The 19,455-nt window shown below is 27.4% G+C and overlaps 1 protein-coding gene across 1 annotated transcript in view; it reads right to left on the reverse strand.

The window, feature by feature from the left end:
* Positions 1–254: 254 nt before the first annotated feature.
* Positions 255–19,455, reverse strand: part of LOC145836692 (membrane metallo-endopeptidase-like 1) — a 32,818-nt gene continuing 13,617 nt past the window's right edge. Inside the window, exons 11-18 of the mRNA XM_082944474.1 lie at positions 18,224–18,376; positions 17,515–17,645; positions 13,811–13,964; positions 9,958–10,117; positions 6,889–6,950; positions 6,631–6,735; positions 1,812–1,888; positions 255–363 (exon numbers count right to left, since the gene is read on the reverse strand). Of these exons, the coding sequence (XP_082800600.1) occupies positions 255–363; positions 1,812–1,888; positions 6,631–6,735; positions 6,889–6,950; positions 9,958–10,117; positions 13,811–13,964; positions 17,515–17,645; positions 18,224–18,376 (951 nt within the window). The remainder of the gene's footprint in view (positions 364–1,811; positions 1,889–6,630; positions 6,736–6,888; positions 6,951–9,957; positions 10,118–13,810; positions 13,965–17,514; positions 17,646–18,223; positions 18,377–19,455) is intronic.

The following is a 19,455-nucleotide window of genomic DNA, read 5'->3' on the forward strand; positions in this document are numbered from 1 at the left end:
TTTTAAGTGTTACTATAAAACTATAAGTTTAAGTAATTTCTTGTCATACATACAGTTTTATATTTGCAAACAGGTTCCGTTTGTTTTACGTAGCTTGTAACAAAGTAAACATTGTAAAATAAATTGTGTTTTTATACTTAAGTTAACGAGATTATGTTACATTTTAAATCAAATATTTTATTTCATTATTAAATTCTTTTTTTTTTATCTTTAAAATAACTTTCAGAAAACTAAAATTAATAGCTGTTTTTTTTCTACCACACTCTTGTAGTATCTTTTGCTTCAGGATACATTTTGTCTTCTCCTTGTGTACAATTGTATGCTTTGCCAAACTCTTCATAATTTAATCCGGGTATTTTTACCCTGCTTAAACAACAAAAATTTATCATTAATACTAAACAATGTTTCATTTTTGTATATGATGTTTAAAAAGATATCAATAATCTTTACTTTTTTTATAAATAACATATCTTATCGGCTGTTATTAACACTACTAAAAAAGTACGGAAATTTAGAAAGAAAAAAAAATTATTATTAAAAAATTAAGTAAGTAGTTTAACTTTATCATCCAAGTATGATTCAAATTTTACTGAGTCAGGGGTCGAATGGTCTTAATGTAAACAAGATAAATTTAATATATATTTGCAGATAGTAGTTATTTTCTTAATTTATATTTGAAAACATGAATGTTCAGGGAACGGGTCAAAATTTCACGAAGACAAAATTGCACGAGGGGATTAAACTTCACGAAGACAATTTTCAACAAGGATAATTTTGCACGGAAGGTCATTTTTTCACGATAGTAAAAAAAAAACTAAAATGTATATATAAAAAACAGAAAAAAAGCTAAAAGATAAATTAATAAAAAGACAAAAAAAAGTTACTGACCGAGGGTAAGGGTTAGGGGTATTAATGATAGTAAAAATAAAAAAATTAAAAGTAACTAAGAAATATTATCATTAAAAAAAACTAGAAAAATTAAGAAACAAAATTGAATTAATTAAAAAAAAAGCTACGGACCGGGAGTAAGGGTTAAGGGTAATAGTTACAGTAAAAATAAATAAATATAAAAGATAGAAAATTGATTAATTAAAAAGAAGTTACTGACCGAGGGTAAGAGTCAGGAGTAACAGTGGTTATAGAATAAAATAAATAAATAAACTAAATTAGTAAATTCAAAAAATTAATAAAATTATTAAAAAACTAAGATAAATAAAAAATCAACCCGTGCAAAAATGTTTCCACTCAAAATTGTCTGCTCGTGCAAAAATGTCCCCTCTCGTGCAAAAGTGTCTTCGTGCAAAAATATCTCCTTGCAATTTAGTCCCCTCGTGCAATTTTATCCACTCGTACAAATTTGACACCTACCCGAATGTTCAATATTAAGACATCGCATTTTCATACTCACATTTGATCAAAAAACTAGTTTTTATAACTTAATTAAAAAATTATATAGTTTAAGTTTGCTTTGTACAACTTAAAAACGATTATTTGCCGGCCAGAGATTTCTGATTGAAGGGTAGGATCTGGCCTGCTAGCCATAGTTTACCAACCTTAACCGACTTAAGTATGAGAATTTAAGTTTAAACTATGCATTTAACTTAACACAAAACTTTTTTTTAATTTTTTAAAAGTATCAAACTTAATTTATCACTAACTATTTGGTAAATACTAATATTTTTTTAGTGATATATACAATAGTATTTACTACTGTAAACATTAACTAAACTTCCGAGACAAAACTACAACCCTGTTTAAAACTTTGATCTTTTGTTTAAACCAATTCTTAAGAATTTAACTTTAGCTTTAACCTGAACTCCCCAGGACTATGTGGATCTGTTTTTAGTAACTGAACCGCTTTTGCTTTTGTATATTTTCCACACCAAACCTGAAATAAAGTTTTGTTTTTATATACATTTACAAACTTGTTTTTTAATTTTATACCTAATACTAAGTATAAGAAACTACGTATATATAGCAACTCTTAATATTATCCCTCTGTCTCAATTTAAACACTGTCTGCTGTAGAACTCTTTCAACATTTTACAAATAAAAAACTTAGAGATTAAAAAACTTATTTAATAAAGGTTTTGAGTAAAGCTGACTTGGATATTTTATTTATAAAATAAAGAACAAAAAAATGAAAGTACTATATGATTACTTAAAGCTTATATTTTGAATACTATAAAAACATGAACAAAACATTCTGATAATAAAAAGTAAAGTTATAGCGCTTTTAGCAAAGACTCACCATGAAAAAAACTTTGTAAAAACAAAATATAACTAAGACCTATTTTTATTAAGGCATTCAAAAAAAAAAAAACTTTAAACGAATTAGTAATTTACACTAATTATACACAGTGTAAAAATCTGAAAGATTAACTTGAACTAAGATTTTTTTATCAATTAAATCAATAGTACTTTATTTGAGTTAATATTGTTTTGGTATAAAAATATGTGTTTAATTTTTAACCTCTTAAAAATCGTTAGTTTAAATTAAAGAAATATAGCACACTAAAATGTAACTTTAATTAACAAAAAAATTGTTAAGTTGTTTAAAACTTGCACAATAAAAAAAACTAAAAGTTTGAGTCATTTATCTTAAAAAACTGAGGAGGAGATAGATTTTTAGTGAACAAGTCTTTTTTCGCCTTTTTAGTTTGCGCATCCCATGAGGAACCTAATGTACTCTCCGACTTTAACAGGCTATATTTCAAAAATTAGTTTGAGTATCAAAAATCTTTAAAAAGCAACTTGTAACATAGTTAAAAGTTTGCAAAATAAGATCAAATTAAAAAAAAAAGTGATTCACACTTATGGCCTTAAAAGTAAATGAGGAAAACTTATTCAAGCTTACTCCTTTGAAACTTAAAATGCGTCAACAAGAAGCGTTAAAAACGTAAAAAAGCTGATCTTTTTTGGAGTTTACTGAAATCTGCCATACAGAAGAGTGAAATTAATATCTGAGACAATAAAATAGTTCAATAGAGGCAAAGTTCAATTCACAAAACGACAAAGTGTTGGCCCGACACTCGGAGGAAATTTCTGAAAACATGTTAATTGTTTATTTATTGCCAGCATCTGTCATGGTTTAGGCTGAAATGCCAAAACTTTTAAAATGTAAACTGATTTTTTTGAAGCAGGATAAATATGTACACCAACTAAATTACCCTCAAACACTGCGGTTTTCCTTCTCACACCTTCAACAAAATCCGAGCTTGATGCAGAGACAATATTTTTACGGTTTTCGAGCAAGGAATCGTTGCCTCCCTCTTTGCCCGATCTCAACCTATTAGACTTCAGTGTTTGGTCCCTGTTGAAAACTGAAGCGTGTCGTACACGACACACAACTGTCTAGTGCTTAAAATTGTCTTTTGTTAAAGTTTGTGACAAAATAACGCAGAAGAAGTCTTGTACAGCAGTTTAAAGTTTCATAGGACGAGTCAAAATATTAATTGCTGCTAAAAAGGCCATATTATAAAAAAAAAAAAAGTTTGTAACAGGATATTAAGTTGCACTTGATTACTGTTTAGATTTGATTGGAAGTTTAAACTAAAATCGTTGATCATTTTAGAGGTTAAGAGAAAGCTCGCAAGGTCAAATTTTATACTGATGCAAGTTTAAATACAGTTAACAAAAGGAGAAAATAAAGTGCAGACAAGAAATTACTGATGTAATGTTGCAAAAAATTAAGAACGCTGCTATACAAACCAGCCACAGAAAGCAGTGGGAGATTCTAGCCACAGCCTGCTGCAGTAAACATGTTATTTATGTTGAATATATACTTATATTGTTTTCTTGAGTTGTTAAAAGTGTTTTTTAACATTATTACTTTTTAAATTAGTTTCTATTAAAATCCTAAAGAGTTGAATATTATTTTGTTTAATACATTCTTAAAGTACAGTTCTGTTACATTGATTCGTTTGTAAAATTTTGACCACATTTAAAGTAGATTCTAAAGTATGATGTTTTTTATATGTTTCTTAGTGTTCGTAATTGTTCTTTAAAACAACATGTTCATTCATTGTCATATCTAGTTTTACATAGAGTACATGAATACAACCATTTAGTATAAGCAAAGTTTATATTTAAGGTAACTACATCCATAGGTTTTATGTTATTGTTTAGTAAACTCTTGGAAAAAAAATAGACAACGTACAATCAAGTAAATTCGAGAACTATATTTGTTTAGAAAGCAGTATTGAAAATGCAGTTGAAAATTCCGATACCAGATTTAAACAAATGTTGTATAGTTTATAAACTCAATTGCTTCTGTGAAAGAAGCTATATCGGACAAACTTCGAGACATTTCAATGCTAGGACCATTAGGAACATTTACCTGCATGCGTGTTAAAATTTTTATAATAAGAATCTGAAATTGAGACAATAGCTACCAAAAACGCTGCTAAATGATCCTCAACTGTAGAACATTTAATAAATAATAAAGATTGTACTAAGAATTATCAGATATCTAGATTATAAATTATTAATCATTGTAATAGTGTTTTTGAAGTTAGAAGCTATCTCTATTAAAATAAAAATAATTTTATAACAAAGTGTCTTTATTTATAAAAATTAACCGTTTTTTTTTACTTTAATAGTATTTAAGTTTAATTTAATGGTTGCTTTACCTTGGTTATTTATTACTCTTATTGATAACTTTTTTTTTTTGTTTTTAGTGAAAAACTATTCATAATTTTATGTTCTTTTTCTACTGTTAGATTCTAAAGATCAGTAGCGAAGTTTGTATAAATTTCCACAAAAAACTTTAGATAGTGTTATTTACCTGTTATGTACCTAGTATATAAAATTATTAAAAAACACAAACAAATTAGAAAAAAAAAAGTTTAAAGGATTTAAAACTTAAAAACCTTTTTAGTAAAAAGTCCAAACTTTTTTTTTTTCAGGGATAGATAAGGATGTAATGGGAAGCCCCTACATATAAATCTAAACTAAAGTTTAAAGTTTCTTGAGACATTTGCTATTTTGTTTCTAAACGTACTAAAATATTATAAAGTTTAATGAAAAATTGAGTTGAAAGATCCGACTAGATAAGTTTAAGTCTACTACATGATAAATGTTAGTAAATAGAATACATATACTTGGATTTCTTCACATTTGTTGTTTTAAATCAATAAATTTTCACTTTAAATGTAAGGAGAGAGTATACAAGATTTTGTAGTTTAGAATTTATTGTAACACTGTATTTCTCGTAAATGGATTATTAGTTACAAAACACTTCTTAAAATGTTAGAAGTATTTATACAACAATTGTTTGCAACTAATTATCTATTTGAGTAGAACCCGGGTTTACAACAAACTTAAATATAACAATTTTCGTATTTCGATTGTCTAAAATAAAAGTAAACATTATCCGATCAAATAGATCAAACAATAAATTAAATTAGTTATGTTAAAAAACTTTTAGTTACAACACCTTTAATAATTTTAAAACAGACAAGCAAAAAATGTAGTAATCAACGCGTTTTATTTAGTCATAAGTAAGACAAAATGTTCTAAGTTTTGCAAACAATTATCCAGTTATTTAACTATATTTAAATCTCTTAATAATAATATTATATAATAATTTGAGTTATATGTGCTGTCTTACCCTATTTACCTAGCTATTTTTCAGAAGTTTAGTAAATGGAGATATTTAAAAGTTTTTATTAAGGTTTTTAAATTATTTTTGTTTAACAAATAGTATGATCTGATCGTTTGGCTGAATTAGCTTATTATCAAAATTGTCTTTTTTTAGAACTATTCTAAGCAGCTTTAATTATATACACTAATATAAGTACAACGTTTTTTAGCTTTAAATAACAACTTAAACACCACTCAATCTTAAAAAACAAAACTCAATTCGTAATTCAAACAAGAGAGTGTATTAACAGCATTATAAAAAAACTGTCAATTTTTTCAATAATATGTCAAAAACTTTCTAATATTATTACTGCTTGCTTTATAAAACATAAAATGCGCTAAAGTTATGCTTGTTGATATTTGTTTATACATTTTCGACCATTGTTATTAAAAAAAATTTTTGTATTTAATATGTTGAAGTTGTTTCCTCTAATAAAATTATAAGTAGCTTTATAATCACGTACAACCTATAAGTTTTTTTTTTTTACGAAACTCAAAATTCTGTAAATCTCAAAAGTAAAAAGAGCTTATATCTTATTTTAAGCTTTTAACATTAACGTTCCAAGATTTCGCGGAAATGTTTTATTGTTTTCCTTAGACAACATTTCAGTCGGAAATTTTTTTTTTTGAAAACGTTTGATTTTTAGGGTAATAAAGAACATCGTTAAAGTTTGTCCTTTTTTTTAAATAAACGTATTTACTAATTAAAGGCTTTTTGAAACTTAAACAAATATTGGTGTTAAATTTTTGAAAAAAATCCTTTTATTAAAAGTTTCCATTATTTTTTTTTTCAAGTTTATTTTTCAAAATTTCTGCATGATTTACTGTTTCGTTATTTAATATATTTTATTCGTTTAAATTTTAGTTACATTTTTGAGTTATAGACAACTAAAATAATATTAGATACTTCAATTTCTAAAAATCATCATTATTTTAGCAGTTGTCTTGCATATGGCAGCACTTTAATAAAATTAAAAATTACAAAACCTGAGCAAATCCTAGAAAAAAAAGTTGCTCTTCACTAAAACTTTGTAGCCCAGGTAGCTTTATGTCTATTATTCCTGGGTTTTCTTTTTTCCATTTTTGAAAAGCCTATAAAGTTGTTTAAACTATGATATATATTGATTATGAACGTAAAAATTATGAGTAATCAGTATTTATGTAAAATGAATGATGAAACAAACAATCGAAAACTTTTGTTTATTAAATAGCATTTAGCTAAAAAAAATTAGAATTGAAACTTACCAAAAAAGATTCTCTGATACCACCATTGTCAGCAATATTCTCTCCTAAAGTTAAGTTTCCGTCTAACTGTTTTATAATAGCGCATTTCGTTTTAAATTTTATTTATTTAACATGTTAAACATTTGTAGACATTAGGTTTATAACAACTGTTTATTTAATATATTAATTTAACATAAATACAGCAATGTTTACATAAATACATAAATAATAAAAAAAAGCTCTACCACAATAAAATCTATATCTTTAAATTTGTTAAGTCAAAAAAGTGTTATACAATAATCTGAAAGTATTGAGCTGTTACAATTGTTATGTAAGTACAACTTTTATAATAGCGTTAAAACAGTTCGTACAGTGTATGTTATGTATTACATAGTATAAAAAATATTATTTTAATGCATATAACTACAAAGAAGTTATAAAAAAACGTTATTATGTTCTTAAAAATACACAACAGTTGTAAGTTTAAAAACACGACACAATATGATCACTGGACTTTTTCTGTAACATTTAAAACGACCATATGCAAAAATTAGCTATCAATTATTTAAAAAACATAACAAAAACCTTTATTTTTCATTAAAAAATGCTTTATGTGGTTAATAATTTAGAGAAATAAAATAATATTTTGATATTTTTAGTATTTAATCATTTTCTTTTTTTTTGTTACAATCTCTAAGAAGTATATCTAATAACTTTTTTGTTTGATTGTATTTAGTTTGTTTACCTATGTTGGTCTTAAGTTGTTTTATACTTTTAAATGAGTGCTCTGATTTCAGAACGAGTTTACGAGATTAAGAAGCAGTTAAACAACGATCTCACCACTGACTTAGCTGTTCTTGTATGTACACAAGATTAATTGTTTTGTGTCATTTCAATACTTAGAGTTAATTGAAGTGAAGTGCTTATTGTTGTTATAGTTTTTTTATAGCTTTTTCAGACATTGGTCAAATAGATCATTGATAGTTAGCATATTTTATCTTAGAACTTGTACTCTAGATAGTATCCAACAACTAAGCACTAAAGTAACAACTAATATAATAGTACTTTTACCAATAGGGTAGTATTTAATGTGAATAGTGAGTTGAGCGTCTAGTTTGTGTAAGATGGCAACTAAGCACACCACGCCTATGAAAACAGCTGGAGAGACTTCATGTTCCACTAATCAAATTCATATAATTAATCCCAAGCGAGATACATTATCAACATAAAACAATGTAGATTTATATTATTAATAGACATAGGATTATAGTATAAGTATGCTTTATTAAATTATTGTTTTGCAGGTGTTGATGTACTTAAAACTTTATATTTTAATTTATCTTAATGTCAAAAATAAAAATTAATTTACATTTAGACGAATAATTATTTTTCATTACTTATGTATAAAATGCTTAAAATATCCTTTTGATTGTCAATAATCTAAGGATTTTTAAGTATATTAAATATATATTGCAATTTCTTTTAACCTAGTTAAATTGATAAAAATTTTGTTTTTTGCTTTATAGACAAAATAGAAGAATTTTAAGTAACAATAGCGTTTTATCAAGTTTGAATTTAAAACTTTAAGGGACTATCCGAAGAAGTCGAACAAGTTTTTTTAAGAAATCTCAAATATAAGTTTACTTTTTACTTATAAATGAAAAATAAAAAAGCCAAAATTTGTTTTAAGCAGACGTAAAACTCAATTAAAAGCGATATAAAAAAATCAAGTACGTCATTTTGTAAACACGCACGAGGTTAAAATATGAATATTATAAAAGAAAACACCGAAGCATGCTAACTGACGCTACAACTAAAAAATGACACTAACACTTTAATTATGTGATAGTGATCATAACTAATGACAGAAAATCTATTTGCTGAATTTAAACAGCTAATTAGTCTTTTAAATAAAACAATTTAATTAGTAAATATTCTTTTAAAGCCTTATCTTTATATCACATATATATGACATGTCTGTATATATTTCTAATAAAAATTCAAAAATTACGAGCTAATTGTTTGTAAATACAGATCCATAAAGAATCAAGTTCGTTTGAACAAACAATAATAACAACCATTTCCACAGTACTTTTCTTTGTTTAGTTAAAATATGTTTTTTTGTGTTACAACTGTTTACATAGAAACAAATCGTGCATAGTTTCAGTAGATAAATCTAAGATAACATGCTAATAGATCATAATAAAGATTTTTATATATTTATTCTTTCGAGACTTTATTATGCAAACTATGCATAATAGTTAACAAATAGTTTGTATAATAAAGTCTTGAAAGAATAAATATATTATTTCTCCTCTAGCAGTTGAGATCTCTTTATTTGTTTTCTAAAAACTAAAGCATATGATATAAAGTTTATGATAATAAACAACTTGTACCGATGGTGTAGGAACTCTTAAAAATAATCTATTTAAAATGGGAATCATAAGTAATAAATGTTTTATGATTTTAGGGCGTGGGAATATTTTGTAAAAATAATGCATTTTGATAAGCTTTCCCACAATAAAATTATTTATTTGAGAGAATTAATGCGTTTTCTAATGCATATAAAAGCAGTTTCGACAGAGCATTCTGCAGGTTTTTAGTGTGCTTTAAGTTAAGATGCATTTTAAACACGTTAGATTTAAGAACTAATGTTTTCATGTGTGTTTAACTTTGGTTCTCATATAGAGTGATGTAATTGTATCTTTGTGTTGTTTAGTTTATGTAAATAAAATATAAGTGTTGTTTTGCTTGTTGTACTAATCTACTTTAATAGTACCTATTACCCCCTTAAACATCTTTGTAACGGGATAAACTCACAAAAAAGTTAATAAACGTTAGATACAAATTTTTATACGCTAAAAGGGTTTCTTTTTAAAACTGTTCGGGATTACTTTGTTAATGAAAAAGATAACTTAAATTTCTATACTAAACGTTTAATTACAAATAAGTTTATAACTAGACATTTAGAATGAAAAAAAATTATGTACAAAATAGTCATTAGGATACATTAAAGAATAAATAAACAATAATAATTTTTTTTAAGAATAAATACTGACAAACTAATATAATTTGATTTTTTTTTCAAACTCATGTTGTCACCTGCTGCATCCCAATAAAAGCTAGAGTACTGTTGAGCCATTTTAGCAGCTTCTTTATCAAAACCAGAACGACTGTCTTTTGACCACCAGTCTTTAAGATTTCCCATGCCATCATAGTTAGAACCACTATTATCAAAACCATGTGTAATCTGTCGAATAAGTTTTTATATTATTGAAATATTTTTTGTCGATGTTTAAATCTTATGTTGAATAGTTTTAACTTTATTTAATTATTTTAACTTGATATAACGAGTATTATATACATAAAATCAAACTAACTTATTTTCACAACAAAGTTATAAACTTGTAGTATTTATTTTAAACAAAAACATAATAGGTATACACAAGTGGCGTCTTGGGAGTCATAGGATGTGCAAAGCAACATAAACTTGGTGTACTGTGATCTTTTATACTTAAACATTTCGTTTACTTTTGAAGCTTTAACGTTGTTTCATACTTGAAATTTAACAACTTTAGTGGTTGGTCTTTTTATGGGTTTCCTAGTGAAGTCCGCATGCACTGGTACCCCAGTGTCTGCAAGACCAGTTAAGTCTCAATCACTCAAAAAACGCTTATTTTTTATTTTTTAACTCTTTTTTGGAGGTTTATTCATTTAACTCAAAATATGACTGTTGGATAATGTAATGATAACTTAGATAACAATAACAACTGATAACACAACAAGAAAAGTTTAATATAAAAAGTTCAATCAAAACATAGTGAGCAAAAAACGTATTAAAATTATAAAAATGTATAAAAATATCAGCTTAAAAAGATAATTTATTTAAAACGTTATTACATTTCTTTTTAAAATAAAAATGAAATTAATATAAATAATAAAAGTCAACTGCTTATCTAATTCAAGCTAGAGTTCAGAGAGAAGCATCAGTCTTCAAAAACTAGAAGAAGTTTAGCAAGTCTTCCAAGTTACACGTTGTCATCTGTCCGTTGCTACAGCCCGTTGCTTTTATGCAGAAATTTTGTTGTTATGCTATGTTCATAACAACTCCATATTTAAATTTAAACAGTGTTTCCTAATGCTTTACTTAAAGTTACTGTAAACACTTATTTATTAAGCAGAGATAGATCGCAATTCCCATTTCATTTTCCTTCGTTGAAATGCCTTTTTTAGCGTTTTTGGCCAGGCTTCAATAGTTAGCCTTCAGTCAAGAGTAAACAGGAAAAAATCAAATAAAATGCTCTGGTTCTCTTAGATCCCTTCTCCACTGATGTAGCTCATCAAACTGCTTCTTCCTCAACTTCTAATCCCTTGCGACTGAAACAGCTTGCCCGTCTGCAACTCGCCAACTGACAACACTCCGACAGTGGTGATATCACAAGTGTTCACCACTGACAACTCAAATCAGTTGCATAATTGTTTTTTTCTAAGTAAAAAATTAAAAACTGTAAATTACACTCAAAATATAAAATAAATTAAAAAGCAATAAAAATCTTTTATACGTATAGTCTTAGTAAATAACATTTTTACTTGCAATTGCAAATACTAAGAGTCATGGACTAAGATTTTTAAAAAAGAAAAGAATACATCAATAACATAAAAACAAAAACAAAAACCATAAAAATAGAATTTTACCAGTTGTTATATCCTAAACTACTCCTAAATATTAATAACTCTAGAATTCATCAGACTACAACATACACGCCGAATCAACGCTAGAATTTATCAAAACTAGAAGCTTCGACGTAACTTATCATTATTATCGTTCTCTCAGACTATATTTATCAACCTCCCTACATGATGCAACCCTTGGAATATAAGCTTTTACGTTCCCTTGTCCTTAATTGTTCTGAAAATCATACTTTTTTCTGACTCGTAACTCGATTCGCTTGCTTTTTAAGAAAAATTTCGAGGCTGGTTATAATCAAAGCTTTGCTTATAGCTTCTAAGATCCTTTGTTGTAAATTGTGGGCTTGAATCGAAATTTTAGTACTTTGTGTAGCTATTTGGTCTTCTGTTTCGCTGCTGCTGGTTGCTTAATTTGTTGCAACTGTTATTCATGTAACTATTCGCAGAGGCTGTTACTGTAATTTTAAACTCTTGTTATGGTATTGTATATTATCCGCAGCATACCGTGAACCCCGAGCAGGTTTATTGTTTGGACCTGAAATATTATCAGCCTCTGGTAAGTTTTTACTACCCACGACAGTATCAAACTAAACAACCTCCCCATTGGCAACTGACTTCTAAATTTCTGAGGATTATTTTTGACTATGGCACTACAATGGATAAAAACATCACTGTCTAAGTTTATTATGGATGAAACCAAAGCCTTTGCGAACATGAAACCATTTGACTTGATCAGTCAATCTAAAGGCTATAGGTTTTCTTGGAACATAAGTTTTTTGCTTAGGTACTTTTGACTGCTTTATAGTAAAATTACTTGTGACGTTAGTTGGAACTAAAGTTAGTTAGACAGACAAAATAAAGCTTTGTAAGAGGTTTTCTAACCCATCCTCAACTCCTCTTTACTGTGTGAAGGACGGGAGCTCATTTTTTGGTTAGGTTGTTGTCCTAACGGAGTCATTGGACAAGTTGCAACTTCAGCACTGTAGTCTGCGCTATATCCAAAATTAGCATGTTTGTGGCCAAGAGTGTTTTGGTCGTAATTTTCCTGCTGGTTATACCCTTACCCAAAATACTTTTGGCTACGATTGTGTTCATAGTTGCAGAAACGTTTCCTTCTATGTGGATTGTGATCTTAAAGTTTTTGTTTATTAGACAAATCTACTGTTTTGTTTGTCTATTGTTTTGTTTGTAATGAGTATCATAATCAAAATTTGTAGCATTTTCTAAGACCCTCTGCTCTTCAAAATTACATATTGCCTCAGTTGGCCTTAGAAACCCATCATATCTTAGGCCCAAACATTCCTTGATTTTCTTTTTTAAGTTATCTGAAGCATGAACATACATAAAGTACTTGACCCCGTCCTCCTCATTGGCTTGTATATTATACCTTTATAATACTATACAGAAAAACAATATTATGTTTTTTTTTTGGTTAAATGAAAACTTACTTACTTTTCAACTTGTATATGTCAAATAAAACATTTTCTTATTAATTTAAGTACAACAGTTTAAAATATGCGTGAAAAGACAAAATATGAATTTAATTTTTTTTGGGTGTTTGTTTGAATTTTATTCATAAAAGGAAACCCATAAAAAGGTCAAAAATTTTGTTTAAGTAAACTTATGGGCTTCCTACTTTAGCAAATCCTAAAAAGCTTCAAACTCTTTTTTAAACTTATAAACATATACAAGACTTTAAAAGGTTTCCGTGGTGTGCGACTCGATAAACAAAAGGGTTTTTGTGCACCACATCCTAGGACCAAACATTTTTAGCTTATTTTTTTGTGGTTCAATAAACTTTAAACTACAGGAGAAAAAATAAATTTTTTTTTGAGTGTTTAATATAAAAAAACTTTATCTAAACTTATACATGCCTAATAAAACTTTTTTCTTTTAAGTTATGTGCAAAAGTTTAAAAAATTCATGAAAAGGTCAAAAATGAACTTAAACTTTTTTGTACTGTTTAAAGTTGATTTAATTTTTGATCTAGTTTTTAATATATAGATTACAATGTGATTTTATTCTTGACAAATTAGTTTGAAAAAAGTGTATATTTTACAGCAGCTAGGTTTAGGGATACCTCATCTATAACGACTCTGTTTTGAAAACAAGTTTTCATTTGGGAACGAGATTGTGACCAAAGTACATTATGCTGTTTAGATAAAAACTAAATTTGTTATTCATGCTTTTATAAACAACTTTTAGTAAAACTTAAATAAAGCTATATTTATTTTACTACGTTTAATTAGACAACCTCATGACCAATAACCATTCCAATTCCACCGTAGTTCATGGCGGTAGGTTGATATTGATCATAAAACGGTGGTTGAAGAATTCCTGCCGGGAAAAATATTTGATTTCTTGTTGGGGAGTAAAATGCATTTACAATTGCTGGACCGCTTATCCATCTACAAAGTTTTTAGAATCTTCTATAACTGAAACATTACTTATATGTATGATATTTAGATTAAAATTATGTTTAGATATAAGTATAGCTTACAAAAACTTACAAAAAATCGTTTCAAGTATAGAATTGTGTTAAAATTTCCCCTTTGAAAGAAATCGAAAATAAACTCCCCTTTAATTTAGCAATCGTCGTTTGTTAAATAAAAATGTTACGTTTGTATCTTTTTGAACGTTGTTTGAAGCAAATAATTGATTGTCGTTTAAGCACACCTAACACCTTGCTACTGCATAAAACTTTGAAAGTTTTTTGTTTATGAGTACCACAATAAACTAAAGAAAGTATGAAGATTTTGTGTTTATTCTATGACGTCACAATCAAAAACTCATGCTGTCATTGTTTCCAAAGCAAATCGATGTGGTGTTTACTGATTCTACAAACCAGCTAGAAGACAAAAAGTCAAAAAGTTTTTTAAAAGAACAAGACGTTGTCAATGATCCAAGATTGATGTTTCATAGCCTCTATTAGCCACCAGAGAAGAAGAAGCCCGCGGACAAAAAGCCCGAGTACAAGAATCCCGAAGACAACAAGCCCGAGAATAAGAAGCCTAAGGACAAGAAGCCAGAAGACAACTAAATGACTATCATTTTTACTTTGTCCTCATGTTGGTTTTTATCTCTTACTTAATTTTTGTAAATTATGTAATTTTGAGATAATAAGTAATACAGTTTCTCGGATGAGTACTAATTTCTTTTTTTAAACCGCAGCATTGATTGTTTTTTGTTTAACTAGGTGGGAAAAGAACTAGGTCTGTGTTCGTTAAAATCCGTGCAAATAACGTTAGTTTAGATAAAAACAAAAGAAAATGTTGCAGTATTCACGCGATAAATTTATTCAAAATCGGATGTTGTAAACTGTTTTACGCAGTTTTCGTGACGTTGTAACCAAAATGAATTTTTTGTTGTTTTTAAATGACCGCCAGGGGGCGTTAGACGATTGTTTATCAAATGAAAACACAATAAAACTTTAACAATGTTTGTTATTGCGCTCAGTTAAGCCATAAGACCGTGCGAGAGGCACACTAATTGATTATAAGAACTTTTTTATTGTTTTCATTTTATAACATCTTGATTTTTATTTGCACTACTGTATTATATTGTGCTTAGTCTAGCTATCGTTGTGCATGAAGCACGACACATATTAAGATTCTGTATTATTAGTAGTATTATTAGTAAGACCTATTTCGTATTTAAGATTGTGACATTCAGACACTTTAAGAAAACATTATTAAGACATTTTAGTTTGAAGAATTTGGTGTTTACTTGTTGTGTTTATATTCGCAGTTTTATTCTACTAATATATTGGCTGCTTTATCACTTCTACTTTCATTTACATTAAAATCACATATTCAATAAATTCACATCATTGAAGAAGTTATTTATAATAAGTTTATTACATACTTATCAATTACTAAGTTAAACCTAATGAGTAAAGTAAATTCAGTAAAAGCATTAAGAGCTAAACGCGCTAAGCGTTTAGCACAAAAAAAGGGACTTCCCCCAATTAAAGGTAGTTCCTACCACATGCCTAGGACTACAACGTGTTTCCAGTATTGCAAAAACAAACATTTTTATTTTTAGGAGTTATTTTATTTTCAATGAATTCGTAAGAAAAGAGAAGTTTTCTTTGTTTATGATATAAAAGAAACAACATTTTGAAAGTTATGAGCATTCGGCAGAGCATTCGGCAGTTGTTGGTGTGCTTAAATTTAAGATGCATTTCAAAGACGTTAAATTTAAGATGCTTTCTTGATTAAGTTATAAGATACTTATTAGTATTCTATGATCATTTGATTAACTGTAGTTTTAGTATAGTGTGATGTAGCTATAATGTATCTTTGTGTTTCTTTCGTTTATATAAGTAAAAAACAAGTTTTGTTTCGATTGTTGTTTTAATCTGCTATACTATACTATTCCTTGTACCACTTAAGATCTTCTCTTATCGAGATAATTTAATTAATAATTAAATATCAAGAAATTTATATGCACTACAAAAAATATATAGACAAATAAAAAGTTAGAAAAGATTGATTTGTTGTTTTTTTTTTGTCTTAACAAAGATATATTTTAAAACTGTCCAAGGATATTATTAAGGATTTTAGCTCCTAACACCATTTTTTCATAAACTGATCAAAATAAATACAATTTGTTCAAGATAAACTAAGAGCAATACTTATCATATACGAAAAGTTATCACCAATGAAAAAACATTTTTTTTTAATATAACAACTAACTTTATTGTTAAATATTTCAATTATTTTTTCAAACTAATTTATTTTAATATTATTCATTAGATTTAAATTTTTGATAATAATTAAGTTTAGTACATATCAATATTTCATTTCAAAGTAAAATAATGATTTACTAAAGTCATACGCCTATAGATAAATTTAATCAGCTAAAGCTAAAAATAATGTCAGATGGGAAACAAGACAAAAAAAACACATAAGTTTTTAAACAATAGCTCATTTATCGGAGCCATTTTTAAATTTTTAATTTCATTAATTAAACACGAAAGCTCGTGAGTAATTGTTTTGAATTGTGTCCCGTTCGGCATTAGTTTTAAGCTGATCGAATATTTTTATATTAAAAAATTGCAGCTGTCATCGATAATTTTGTTTGGATTTTATTAATATACCGATATTTAAACGGTCTACAACAACATAAACCAACAAAGTATATTTAAAAGTATTTTTTGTAATTTGTCGGAAAGTAGTTTAGTATTTGCTCGTCCGACTGATAAAGTTTAGAATAAGTAAGATTTGAGAAATACAACAAAACTAACGTTTATTGAGCTTTGGTATACAGTGCTCTGCTATACAGTAGCAAAACGTGAATGTTTTCTAGGCTGGATAGCGGAAGAATAAAATCAACACCTTCCACCTACGATGCCACCGTCGTATCCTCTTGATTGGACGGTAACAAAAAATAACACGCAAAAAAAATATTTAGACGATCTGGTCTTACTTCTATGTAAAACTACCTCAGTCAGCTCAAGCTTTGTTGGCTCGATTACGTTTTAATGATAGGCGACGAGCGAATCCCAAAGTCTCTGCTGTATAAAGAGTTGATCGTTGGTAAACGCAAGCGCGGTCGTCAAGCGCTATGTTAAAAAGACATCTGTAAGTACAACTTAAAGAGTTTAAATGTCATTAATGACGAGTGAGAGGCGTTTGCAAAAGACCAAGACAAATGGCGATCTAAAATATACAAAATACTGAATGAAAGGGAAAGCTGGACACAAAAAAACCGAAGTAAAAAAGTTTCTTTTGCTTTATTTATTATTTTGTTGCATAACTAAGTTCGTAATTGTTCTTTTACTGTTGTGTATTCTGTACATAGTTATTTATATATAAGCACAAAGCGCATAGCCAATTTTGGCTGATAGCGGGCCTATTATTACTGTTACTATTATTGTTATGCTATTACTATTAATATTATATAAATTATTGATATTATTTACTATTAAGAAAGTTTGTTATTAAAAAAACTTACTCGTCTTTATCAACTGGATCGTCTAACTTTGAAAGAGACCATTTGTTTGATAACAATTGCAAGTTTTGTGAGTTTAAAAAATATTCAGTAGCTTCTATTTCTATTCCTTGGTATGATTGGTCCATTTGCTCCTGAAAGGTGTTTTTATACGTGAACTTTTCGACGTACACAACCATTACTTTTGAAACTAATATGATATTACACGTTTGATTGTTGAAGAATTAATTAGTGATCACTACTTTTTAATAGGAGAATTATATTTTACCAAAATGTTTACTTTATTATAAGTACTGATGAGCTCTTACAGACGAAAAGTTTAGAATAAATAAGTATTAATATATTAATATAAATTAACTTAGAACTAGGAGTATAATTTACTAAAGCTAATGTTTACTGGGTTACAAAATTTCATAAGATTATTTATATACTAGCAAGGGGTGGTTTTAATCACTTTGTTTGGTTTAAGGTTATAATTAAAAAATGCAACGTTTGATGTAAATAATAGTTTAATCGTTTTAAGTTGATAGGCTTAAGTTTTAGATTTATTTAAAACCGTTGCTACATCAACTCATACTTTTTGTTGTTTGTTTTTTCCCATTTTATGTACCTAGTGCCGCCACAGTTACTACCCCTAATATTTGTAAACACAGTTATTTTAAACAAAACTATGTTTATCTCTTTTTAACTTTAGCTAATACGAGCATGTAACCTTGTTATTAACAATATAATCGGGATATGCAATCATTTTTTTAATGATTTTGGCTTTTTCTTCCGCCTTAGCTTTTGTTTCACAGTCCATCCAATCAATATCATCAAGATTTTTTAAAAACGAGTCTCTAATATTTTCTACCATATTTTCTGTCTGAAATTTTTTTATCAGTTACTTTCAATTGACCAAAAAAAATTAAGCTAGTTAAGTTATTAAAAGAACAGTGTGTCTCGCTAACCCGTCTATACTGGGTAGGTTTGTTTTGTAATTATGGCAGGATAAGATTTAATTTTCTTTTCTTGTAAGCTACCTTTAAGATATTTTATGCAATGCATATAATAAAGCACATTAAATTTTATACCAATTTAATTTAATTGCAACTTTTACAACAAGCTAAAAAATAAAACAGAATAAATCAGAAACTTGATACAGTTGAAGGTTAAGTTGTCTTACAAAAGTTGCAATTAGTTAAACATTTAGTAGAGAAATTAAAGTAGAAGAATTTAAAAAAATATTTTTTAGTTAGATTAGTTAAATTTTATTTTGACTGAAATCAGCCAAGTTAGCTAGGCATCGAATTAGCGTCGGCCGCATTAATTAGAATGCACTTTATTTCTGAAAACAAACACATTTAGTTTTTTACTTAAATGTTACAAAATCCTACTCAATTAAATTCATTAGTAAAAAATTTTGTCTACAAAGACATTAAAATTTAAGATGCTGTGTAAACTTACAAAGTTTATTAATTATATTTGCAGTAAAGTTTAGAGTACAGTTTGTCATAAAAAATAATAAAAAGGTATAGTGTTTTTGTTTAAGGTTTATAGAATTATGTTTATTAGCCTTGGTGGGTAGCTCGATGACCGAAAGGTCTTATACCAGGTTTTTTGACCAAGTAAAATTTTGTTGTGTTCAAAAAAACTTAATTAGGTCTTGACAATTTAAATAAGAGGCCAGCAGCCTTTTATAAGAAAAAGGCTAGATTTACTAGAAAAAAATTCTTTTTGCTTAATTGAAAAAAAGGTTTTGCAGGCCTGCGTAACTTTAAAAAAATTACTAAAGAAATATATTTAAAAATAAAATTGGAAGTTTAAGATTAATTAAACAAGCGTGCTTGTGTATTGAAATTTGTAAAAAAAGCACACTTATAAGAATTTATCATGAAAAAAAGGTTCTTTATTTCTTTAAATTTATTCCTAAATACCTTTTTATTTCATAAAGTTAAACTTTTT

The sequence above is a fragment of the Thalia democratica genome, chromosome 5 (genome assembly GCF_965202585.1).
Source record: "Thalia democratica chromosome 5, ktThaDemo2.hap1.1, whole genome shotgun sequence".
NCBI lineage: Eukaryota > Metazoa > Chordata > Thaliacea > Salpida > Salpidae > Thalia > Thalia democratica.